At 38.3% G+C, this 12405-nt stretch overlaps 1 protein-coding gene across 1 annotated transcript in view; it reads left to right on the plus strand.

The window, feature by feature from the left end:
• Positions 1-696: 696 nt before the first annotated feature.
• Positions 697-12405, plus strand: part of LOC121929320 (vitamin D3 hydroxylase-associated protein-like) — a 40935-nt gene continuing 29226 nt past the window's right edge. The window contains 6 exon segments of the mRNA XM_042464745.1: positions 697-1126; positions 1906-2019; positions 5471-5614; positions 6843-6976; positions 9860-10066; positions 11087-11127. Of these exon segments, the coding sequence (XP_042320679.1) occupies positions 908-1126; positions 1906-2019; positions 5471-5614; positions 6843-6976; positions 9860-10066; positions 11087-11127 (859 nt within the window). The 5' untranslated portion in view covers positions 697-907.

The raw sequence follows: 12405 nt of genomic DNA on the forward strand, positions 1-12405 counted from the left end.
AGGAGAAGGCCACCATGTGGAGAATAATATATGGCTGGAGAAGGATGAAAATAATATTTAAAACTATTCCAAAAATAGTCAGAAAAGTGTTTCTCGAGTAACAGTAAACCCCTATGAGAGGGATCAAGGGCTGACTAGAATCATCCTAGAATCATCTCAGTTCAGGACTTATTCTGCACAAACTTTCCACATGCTGTTTTTGCTTCAGAAAACAGCATGTATCCTGCAAAGAAAATCCTGTTTTCTGCATAAAAATAATGTCTACCAATTTTGTGCAGAACAAATCCAGAAATATGAATAGTTTGTTCTCACAGTGAGAAGATAATTGCTAAAATTATTCCTTGCTGCCTTCAAGAACAACATTAACAAAGAATGGCATACATAATGCTGACCAGCATTTGTACAGTGAGCCAGGTGGAACTTTGCTCTGATCCAGCTGGGCTGCTCTTACATCTTATGGTGGTTGGGCATCTGCCACTTTGGCTGCCCATCTCACTTTGCTTTTCTTAGTATTCCAGAAAATAGATTGTAGTTCTTGCAGAATTTGACTTTTTCTGTGATTTTCATCCATAGTACATTGCCAGTCTTGGAGTGAACTTTGAACAGAACTAATTGATCAGTTCTCCCATTGGTTTGGGTTGAAAGATAATACATGATAATTTGTATTCTTTGTGAATCATTAATGTATCTGTTTTTGGACACATTTCTGCAGTAGACTCATCTAGGAGTAAAGCTGAAGTTTTAAAAGAATTTGTTGAACTATCCAGTAATGGGCAAAGAATGTTTCCTACTATGTGCTATGACTATGGCACATGCAGGTTAGCTTGATGGAATTAATTGGTTGGCCCTCACATTTTTGTACCAATTTTCAGGATTGACAAGCCCTGGCCAGTGATCTGTTTCCACAATGCTTCAAAGTGCTTCCAGCACAATCCATGAACCATGTCTGCAAATGAAAATGGATCTTCGTATTGTCCTTGCCCTGGTCTGTGGCTCATCTACAGCTTTCTTGGCATTGAGATGGATGAGACAGAAAAGGATCAGAAAGCAGATTCAAGAGGCAAGAAGGAAGAGAGACCATGGTTTGGAGCAAATGGGAAAAGCTGTCAAGGAGTTTAAACAGCAGGTATGCATTCACTAAATGAAGGTGCACACATCTGATTTTCTCACTGAGGACTTTAGTTGTTTACACAAGCTGGAATAATTATTTAATGGAAGAACAGAATTTCAATGTAGAGTGTAAACAAGAGAATTTCAGTGAAGAAATATTTAGTATGCTCAGATTTTTAAATGCTGGTATTTTCTTGGAAATCTGAACATTTTAACTAACTTACAGAGAGGAACTTGCAAAATGTGTAACTGAAAAATGTAAGTATTAGCATATAGTGGGATTCAGAATATAAAGGAATGTGGATTTTGTTCATTTTGTTTTTTGTGGGAACTTTTCAAATTTAATAATTATAAACCTAGTGGGAAGAAACTGTTTTTTAACAAATAGTGGAAGTATTAGAGAAAGCAAAAGTGACAGATACAGGCAGAGGACTTTGAGCACTTAGCACATGAAAGTTTGGCATTAAATCACTATGTATTCTGCCATGTTTGCTTGCAGTCTTGATTTGGGTTGCTCCTTCTTTTTCTCACAGGCTCATCATGTTTATCATTAACATGGCAAGCAAATACAATCAGAGCTTGGGAAAGTTACCTTTTTGGACCACAATACCCTCTGTCATGCTGGCTAGGGGATTCTGGGAGTTGTTGTCCAAAAAAGTCTGTGGAAGCTACTGAGCCCCAACTTTCAGAAGTGTCAGGTATTCTAAGAGTCCAACAACATCTGGAGACATAAATTCAGGAACCACTGCTCTATGGAGTCTGTGAGATTTGTTATGGTTTAAGTTCTTCTTTCAGAATCTTGGAATACAAACCACATATATCCTTTCTCTGCCTTTGGCAAAGCTGGCTGAGAAGCTAAAGCAAGGGTCTTTGTCTCCAGAAAGTGTCCTTTACAGCTATATGGAGAAGGTAAGAAGAATGAAACAGCTTATTATATTACCAGAAAAAATACACATATTCCAAGGTAGCCTAAACACTCAATAATAACAACAAAACAGAATACAAATTTAATTACTGAAGTAAATTTGTGTACAATCCCCCTCTCCTCCCCCATCCCCCCCGAATTAGTAGAATTTCTTTCTACAGTGAAGGAGATTTTATTGTTTCATGTTTATTGTTATTGCCTGCATTATCTCTTCTTTTGTAAGCCGCCCGGATTCCCAGTGATTGGGCAGCATATAAATAAACCCTATGATGATGATTATTATTATGATTATTTGTTTCTTCCTCCCTGAATTCCTTGAATCCCCTTTCTTATCTAAAGCATAGTCCTGCAAACTCAGTTATTTCTTCTTTTAAGGATTCCTCTCAGTTAAGCTCCATTACTTTTCAACAAGTTGGTCAGACTGTAGGTGTGGGTGCAGTGGATAGATGATTTAAAATTCTCAATTTCCGAGAGGAAATTGCGTTACTGTTATTATATTAACCCTATTTGTATTTAATTACTGGATATATTTAGGCAGAATTAGAGCTGAATTTGGTTAGAGTCTTTGTTTTGCTCCCTCAGGAGAAAGATGAATTAGTTTGGCTGTAGACACAAGACATCTCCCTCCAAAGGATATCTGTTGTTCATATTTCCATGGTTTAGACTTCCTCAATGAATATTGTGTCCTTTCTTCCTTATTACATTAGTTATCCTGCCTTTCCTCTAGTATTTATGCACTCTAAGTAATGGACTGGGTGAGGGCAAACAAATTGTAACTTAATCCAGATATGACATTGGTGCTCCTGACCAGTCAAAAGGCAGATCAGGGATAGAGATTCAACCTGTGTTAGATGGGATTACATTCCCCCTGAAATCTCAGGGTGTACTCCTAGACTCAATTTTGAACCTGGAGGTCCAGATTTCTATGGTGGGTAAGACTGCTTTTTCACATTTTAAGATTCTGTGCCAACTGCTCCTGTTCCTTGAGACATTGGATTGGGCCACAGTGGTAACATCCTGTTTGGACAACTTTAACATGCTCTACAGTTCTGGTCTAAAGAGCTTCAGCCAGACTGTTAAATAGGGTAGGTTATAGAGACCACACAATGCCTCTGTTGAAAACAGCTCCACTGGCTGCCAGTTTGTTTCTGGGCACAATTCCAAGTGCTGGTCATGACCTAAAAAGCCCTCTATGACTCAAGTCCAGAATAAGTGGCAGACTGTATCTCCCTGTATGAACTGGCCCAGACCCTGAGATCATCAGGAGAAGCCCTTCTTTCAGTCCCGCCACCATTGCATTGCCTTCTTGTTGGCTGACCTTAGGCTCTGGAACTCCCTTCCCAAGGAGGCCAGAATGGTCCCCTCTCTGTTGTCCTTCTGTCACTACAGAAAACCCTTTTTATATTCCCACAAGCTTTCAAAACAGAAAGTTTTAAAAGAATCAGGTAGGGATGCTGTGTTGTTTTAACTGAACTGTTTTAATAATAATAATAATAATACTAATAATAATAATAATAATAATAATAAATTTTATTTATATCCCGCCCTTCCATGGGTATGATCAGGGCGGCGTACAAAATATAAAAGACATTACAATACAAGTTAAAATCCAATAATCAGTTAAAAACATTACTACAAACAGGAAAAGGAAAACAATAAAATAGAAAAATCACATGGCAGGGGCAGAAGAAAATAAGAATAAACATCAATCCAAGGTCAAAAGAGGAAAGAGGGGAAAAGGGGCAGGAAAATAAATGAACAAATTAAGGTGGGAAGGCCAGACGGAATAAGTATGTTTTTAACTGTTTTTTAAAAACAGCTAATGAGGCGTACTAATGGTACTAATGGTACTAATAGCTTTTTATCTTTTAAAAATTGCATTTATTCTTTAAATCTGAGGTTTGAATTGTTTCAGTACTGTGAATAGTTTAATTCTATTTTAATGTTCACTTTTTGTATGTTTTTAATGTTAAGGAAAAAGCAACATGGGTTATACAGTAAATGAAATAAAACATGTATGTGTGAGTCAGGGTGACTCAGCAGAAGCCAATTGAGAACCACACAGGTGTAAATGGTAATACAATTAACAAGTCCTGAGAGCCAAGGACAGAAATGTAAAGTGGATAATTGTACACACCTGACAATTGTTAAGTGGTCAAGGCTGAGATGATGAAATCACTAATTGTAGGATGAACCAAGAGAACCAATGAGAATGGTGTACACACCTACTGGGTGGAAACAGACAACAGTGGGTGGTATCATGCATTGACTATAGATCCCAATGTATTGTGTGGGTTGTAGTAGAGGATAGAGTGGATTGTAGAGTAAGGAGTAGAGTATTGTTGTGTTGGATAGTTTGGAGCTGTATATAACAGAATAAAGTAGATCTTTTATATAAGACTACTGAGTTGTCTGGTGTCTTGGGTGAAGCTACAAGAACCAGCTGGATCTTAGAAGAAAGGTGAAGACTTCTGTGGAAGCAAGAGTGAGAAGGCTTGGAGAACTTGTCAGGGTCTTCAGCCTATTCTCTGTAACTCTGCTAAGCTATAACCACTGGCCAAAACTGGTCAGCGCGGTGCACAACCAGGTGGTGAGTTCCAGGCCAGAGGTGAAGAGCCACAACTCCCATCATCCCTGACATTTAATTGTATTCTTCTTTTAATTTCTGAGCCACTTTGAGTCCCAATTTTGAGGGGAAAGCAGGATACAAAGAAATGTAGTAGTAGTGGTGTTAGAAATTGCATTTCTCTTACTCTCTGGACTTTATCACCAATACAGTCATGTTGGATAGATTAGACAGGCTGAAAGAGAGCCCAAGGTCACTCATTGAGATCCATGTTGGGGCTTGAACTTGGATCCCCTGCATTCCAGTCGAGCAGTCTAATCATTACCACACACTATGCCCTCCTACATTGCCACAGAATAAAGAATGGAGTTGGGAGGCAGGGGAAAGCTAGCCTGACAAAGAACAAAAACAGAGGCAAGGCATTGCTATGTGGGTATGTAGTTTGCCTTCAGGTTCTTTCTGACTTATGGTGACCCTAAAGCGAACCTATCATGGGGTTTTCTTGGCAAGTTTCTTCAGAGGGGATTTGCCATTGCCATGCTCTGAAGCTGAGAGAGAGTGACTTACCCAAGGTCACCCAATGGGTGACGGAGCAGGGATTCAAACCCTGCTCGCCAGACTCATAGTCCATTGATCAAACCACTACACCATGCTGGCTGACATTACTATAGGTAGACAATAAGAGATAGAAGGTAGATTCTAGGAATCATGAGTAACAATACAGGCAGTTGTTACAGGCAAGAAAGCTATCTTAGATTCAGGTTTCTGCAGGATACAGAGCAGTATATCAAAAATACATACAGTTTTGTTGCTAAATAATGATGATGATGATGATGATTTCTCTTCTTCATTTATTTTTCATGGAAAAGGCTTTAACAGTTACCCAGGAGGTGAACTGTGTGCGCAATTTTATTCCAGAATGTGAGCAACATCTCCAGGAAATGAAAGAGCAGCCACAAAAGGGCTTACTGTATGGCATCCCTGTCAGTATCAAGGACCACATTGGATACAAGGTGATTCCATATCTATGAGCTGCAGTGATAGTCTAGAAATGGGGACAGATGTCAAGTGCTGATCAACTCAAGCTGGGGCATTTAAGAGCAATGCAGTATACAGTTGTGCATATGATATAGTTCTCACACACAATTGTATTTCCTAATGCAAGATGAATCTGGCAGCAAATTTGGATTGCATTGTTGTTGGTACAGTTTATGAACTCAACACTACAAAAATCTATTGAATTTTCAGCTGGTTGAACATCCCTAATCCAAAAATCCCAAATCTGAAATGCTTTAAAATTTGAAACTATTGGAGTGCCAACATGACCTCATGTGATGAGTTGAGGATTCTGAAATCCTTATATGTATATAAAATAGGGCAGTAGCAAAGGGCCCTGGTAAGTCCCAGCCACCAGGTGGGCATTTTTTGGAAGATGTGTATGCTAAGCACACTTTTAAGGAAGGGCAGAGGAAAGCAGGAGATGTTACTTGACAGCTGTTGATCTGTGCTTGAACTGGCTGTAGTTCCAGCCTCCCTAAAACTTTGTTTGGTACTAAACACTGATACATACATTAGTTTTATTAGATAAACTCTATTGGTGGTAAATGATGGAGCAGATGGTAAATATCTGAGAAGTATTCCAGCCCTTTTGCTGTTGTGGTGCAGCATCCCCCTCATGGTCAGTGGTTGAATTGGGCCCCTAAACAACTAATTCTTCCCAGACTATCCCTGGATAGCAGACCTATTCCTCATGGCTGGCTATGAATCCCTTGGGCTGGAATATACCCCACCCCTGGGTGAGACTGATGGACTCGCAAGGGTTATATAGTACAGGAGCAAACAAAGAAAAGCAAAGTGTTCATGTGTGATCCATTTCTCTACCTACATTAGCTATGAAAGCTGTGCAAGCAAGCTGCTAAAAGAGAAATTTCACTCCCTCAGTCCTTCACAATGTTCATATATTTTTCCAGTCTCAAACTACCAACCTAATGCAAATGAGTATCTAGCAAAGTCACTAATGCCAATTAACCCTTTCTATATCACTGAACACCTGAACATTTGGCCCTGATACTAACAAGAACTCTGATACTCATCTGCCCAGTGGCTGAGGCCCACTCACAACAGTTCTTATTAAACAGAATTGATTCATAATTTTGTTTTAACTTTCCATTAACTTTCCCTCACTATTTTGGGAGTAGGAGGTTGAATTTCAGGTGTTTACCAGACATGCTTTACTTCTAGGGCCACTTATCAACATGTGGCTTTGCTCAGTCCCTCAATGTTCTTCAAGAAGAGGACAGTGTGTTGGTCAAGGTGTTAAAGAGGCAAGGAGCAAATCCATTTGTATTCACCAATGTTTCACAATCCTTATTCAAGTAAGTTAGCATAATTAATATAATACATTAATATAACACATACTTCTTCCCAGGTTCAGTTCAGCCCATCTGGACTGAATTTATTAGTTCAATTTAAAAAGAAAGACAGACAGCAAGTTTATTTTTGTTATTTTTTGTTATTTTTGTTATTTTTGTTATTTGTTATTTATTTCAATCATTCTCTCTCTCTCTCTCTGAGCCCAGGACTCAAGTTGGCTTCCTACATGTGTTGAATGACACCTCTCATAACCCTACAGCCAACTATGCTGGCTGGGGGATTATTAGAGTTGTAGAATATCTGGAAGGCACCAGATTGTGGTAGACTGCTTTATTCTCCTCAGTAGATAGACTTCAAGCTAAAAAGCATTTGGAATTAAACAAGAAGAAGAAGAATAAATAATTTTGAGTTTCAGTAAGTAGATCATCTTGATGAAAGCACATTGCGTGTTTCCAGAAACTCACTTTTGTGTGGAAACAACTCTCCAAGTTGTCAGATGCAGCACTTGCTAGTAAAGTAGATTTGTATAGAATGAATTGATGGAAATCTACAGTTATGCCTATTATTATGGATTGCGTTCTGTGGAACTTTCCTGATTCTTTTTCAATAAGCAAATGAAATGAAATGTATTACAGTCGATGACCATCATAAAACAATAGAAAAAGTACAATATTATACAATGCCCAATAGGAGAAAAAAAAATGCAAACGGTATAGTACAAATACAATAGGAATACAGCTTGGAGGCTATAGATTCAGTTAACTATATAGAGTGAAATCACTTCAAATACAAATACTAGATTAAATTGATAGAGTAAAAATTAAAAATTAAGACACCATTTTTCATCTACAAGCTATTGCAGCAACGCAAAAACTTGCCCCCTTGGTTGTAATCCCTATCTGTTGATCGGTCAGAAGGTAATCAATGTAAAATGCATCAGGTTTATCTGGTATTTTTTGTAAAATTGGTACTATAAAACAACGCTACAGATCCTGGTAAAAGGTGAAATACAATAAAACATGCCCCACTGTTTCTACCTCCCCAGAGACACAAGGACATAAACGTTCACAGAATGGTTTGTTATTATATCTTCCTGCAAGTAAGGCCAATGGAAGTACGTTAAATTTGGCCAGGGTAAAGGCTTTCCTATACTTTGGATTTGTTAGATTTTTCAAATATACAGCAAGGACAAAACCTCTCCCACTGTCTTTAAAAGTCGAGTGTAAAGAGGCTGCACTTATGTGATTTTGTAGTTCAGTGTCCCGTATGTGCTGGTGGATGTTCTGTTTGGCTTTTATGTGCCCCATGGCTAGAATAACAGCTTGGGAGAAGCCCAGGGATTGCACTTTTTCCTCAACCAGCATTTTCCATCTTGACTGAAATATATCATTAAGAGTCAAGGGGACTAGGCCTTTGGGAGTAAATAACATCTTTAACCAATAATCTAACTTATATATCCATATTTGTGATTCAATAGAAATTAAGCCTGTTTCCAACCTGAGAAAAACATTTGGTACACAGCTTGGCAAGCATGTACCCAAGTACAGTTTGCATTTTCTAGCTCTCTGTTCTCAACATGTTATTTGCTACTTGACCTGAGAATTTTGTATGTCCAGCAAAGATTGATAGGGAATTCATTATTACTTTGTCAGTAATAGATACATCTAATTCTGATAAGCCAGGCCAGAAACTTCATTGAATTCAATACATTTTAATTTTTAGAATGTGTGTTGAAAGTTGTAATATAAGAAAGGAATGCCTAGTTTATCGATGTTTTCTTTTCAGCAGTTGAAAATAATTACTTACAAATAACATGCTACTTTTAATTAATTCCCTTTTTATAACAAGTCTAATTAAGGGCCTTTCACACTACTCAAAGTTTAGTGCTATAATTCCATTTATATGCCATGAGTGTATCCTATGGAACTCTGGGATTTGCAGTTTAAGAAGGAATTTTTAGAATTTTCATCCAAAGAGCTTTAATGCCTCGCCTAACTACAAGTCCCAGGATTCCATAGAACATTGCCATCAAAGTTAAAATGGAATCATAGTACTATAACTTTGTTGTGTGAAAGCACTCTAAATTGCAATATAATGTTAATATAAGAAAGGATAATATCACCTCTTTGTAACTTTGTAAATGTAACTGTGTCGACTATATTTATAGTTATGGGATGTGTCTGGCACAACAGGCCAATAGCTTGTAGTTGTCATGTTTCTTCAAGTTGTTTCCAGCTTATGACAACCCTAACGTGAACCTATCATGTTTTTTTTTTAAAGCAAGATTTGTTCAGAGGAGTTTTGCCATTATCTTGCTCTGAGGCTAAAAGACTATGACTTGCCTGGTGGGTTTCTGTGGCTGAGTGGGAATTTGAACCCAGGTCTCCAGTCACCTAGTCCAACAAACTACTACACCACACTGGCTCCTCCTGTAGCATTCTGATTTTCTGGAAAGTAATTAAAGCAATGATTGTAGTTACTTTTGAATGACAAGAATGTAAAACTTTGCTATGACTGTAAAGGTAACCAAAGCAGAATGCAAAAATAATCCATTTTGGGACTGTTTTAACCATCCTGGCTCAGTGCAAGGGGATTTTGGGAACTGTCATTTGTTCTGGCATCAGAGCTCTCTGACAGAGAAGGCTCGATGCCTCACAAAGCTACAGTTCCCAGAATCCCCTAGCACTGAGCCAGGGAAGTTAAAGTGGTCTCAAGCTGGATTATTTCTGCAGTCTGTTTTGGCCCTAAATATTTTGTAGGCTTTGGGATTGTAGCTGTGAGGAATTGCTTTCAAAAATTAATTTCCTCTGCTCTGTCTCTGTTCTACATATAATTGTCCAATAATCTGGAGAAAAATAAAAGGCTTTACTTCTATCATCTTGTAGTTATGACTGCAGCAACTCAGTTTTTGGCCAGACAGTGAATCCTCTTGATCATAAAAGAACCCCTGGTGGTTCATCTGGAGGTGAAGGTGCTCTAATTGCCGGAGGTGGGTCTATCTTGGGATTTGGATCAGACATAGGTGGAAGTGTCCGTCTGCCCTCCAGCTTCTGTGGTATTTGTGGTCTAAAGCCAACAGGAGGTAGGCTGAGGTAGGTATCCCCTATTCTGGCAATGATTGGCATTCTTTGCTGCGAACCTTAGACTCTTTATGTTGGAAGGCACCTCAGAGTTCATCTAGTATAACTCCCTGTCAATGTGAGGGTTTAGTAACTTACATATTTACCTTACACATTTTTCCTTTTATTTGCATAAATGTATTCCTAATATAACAACTTGCCATGCATTATTATGTGCCCCAACAGAGTCCAGTGACAGTGAACTAAATTATTTGTTTGTAATTAAACAGCAAGAGATAAATTGCAGCTCATTTTGTATTGACACTTTATATCTTTGAGGTCACAAATCATTGCGGACAAAAAAAAAATCAGACATTTCCCCATCATTTTGCATTTGAAGCAAATGCTTGGGCTTTGATGCACATATTGAAGACATTTTTTAAAAAAAAAAGGATGTGAGGGGTTTAACCAATTTTCTGTCTCACTTGTAGACATGTGCCCTTTAGCTCCCCAAAGAATGAGGCCAGACCAGTTCCACATTGCCTAGAATACAACAGCTTTGGGTGTCAACTAGCAGATGGGTGCAGTGTTTTGCAACAATGGTAGTGAAAGGCCTCAGTGTCAGTGGGGTGGTAAATTCATGCCAGGTTTTAATTGGAACTCTCAAGGTCCTATACGGCTTCCAAACACGTTTGAGAGATGGGGTCAACATCTCAGATACCTCTTTAAATTTGGGCTAACATCCATAGTGGATCTACCACACCACTGATGTGGCAGCCACCAGGATCCACTGCTTTGCAGGAAACCTCTATAGGCACTGGATTAGGGCAGTGCTAATGTTTATTCTTCAAAGACAATCTGGCCCTTTCAAGCATACTTTTTAAAAGGTATGTTGAGCCCTATACTGACAGAAAAGTGGGATAGAAACTTAATAATAGGTTTTGTATTATGTGTATTTCGGTGATCAGTCTGTTCAGTGATGATCTTCATGAATCTTTAAGTGGATGTCTCAGATTTGCTCTCCCTGTTGTCCTACCTTTTTGTATACTACAGCAATTCAGGAGTGAGGGGCCCTATTGATGGAATACTCTCAGGTAAATTATGTCTTCTTTTTTTCTCCTCTGAAGAGAGAAAACAGTCAGAATGGGTTGTGGTTAAAATACAAACTTCCACTCTAAATTTGGTGGGATAGACATCTGATCATCATGTATGACACGATCCCAGTTTGGGATTCTTTCTTGCTTTTGACCAGGGTGCAGAAATGGAAGCTAATTTGTTTGTTTTTGATAAGAATTTACCAAATTTTGCTAATTTCTTTTTATTTAAAATGGAATGAATTGGAGGTTTTAACATTTTGAATGCAGGACCTGGGGCATCACTAGGGCTGTGTGGACTGTACCAGGTGACACCTTAAGGGGGCTGTTCCCCAAACACCTGCCTTTGGCCAGAAATGGGCTGTGGCATTTGCCTGCATCCCTTTAACATGCCGAAGAGATAGTGTGAGTGGGGCAAGGCTCAGTGAGAGGGGAAAGGAGAGGCCCCAGGTTTTTTAAACACTTTAATTAAAATTTTATTTTTTAAAAAAAAAATATTTAAAAACATCACATATTACCAAGTTTACACTTTAACCACATAAAACTATGTAAGTGTAAATACATTTAGGCTGTGCTTATGCCATTGTAACTTAAAGGTATAATTTTAATTTTGCTATTTTTTTTTTGTCATATTGATTGCTATTAGATTCAGTGATATACCAGAATTACGATTTATGAGGAACATTAGTACAAAAAACATCACTAAGGATACTGTATGGTGTGGTATGGAAAGAGGTCAATGGGAGTGGGAGACACCATGAGTTACTTTACTGAGGGATGCCAACCCTAGTGTCACCACTGTGCAGGAGAGACCCAAACTGACAGATTCACACATCCAGGCCTATGTTTAACATGTAAATCAATGTTTAACATGTAAAAGTCTGGCATTGAACTGTTCTTTATTAAAATATGTTAGTTCTGGCTTGAGATTCTTCTTTTTTCTTTAAGAACTATGTGGCATAACATAATAAAACATGGTCCTTGCTGTTCTGGGAATAATCATACCTATTGCATTTTATTACATATTATTAGTTTTTGATTTTGAAGAGTTTACCCAAATTTGGTAACTGCTTTATACTTTATGCATTGGATGAAAAGAATGTGAAGCTTTACAATTTTGAATGAAGAAGAAACTGAAAATGACATAATTTCACAAACCTAATAAGTTTCCAGTTTCCTCTCTCCATGTTTCTGTTGCCTCACCATCCTATTTTTTGTTGTGGACCTTCCTTCCTTCCTTCCTTCCTTCCTTCCTTCCTTCCTTCCTTCCTTCCTTCC

The sequence above is a fragment of the Sceloporus undulatus genome, chromosome 4 (genome assembly GCF_019175285.1).
Source record: "Sceloporus undulatus isolate JIND9_A2432 ecotype Alabama chromosome 4, SceUnd_v1.1, whole genome shotgun sequence".
Taxonomy (NCBI): domain Eukaryota; kingdom Metazoa; phylum Chordata; class Lepidosauria; order Squamata; family Phrynosomatidae; genus Sceloporus; species Sceloporus undulatus.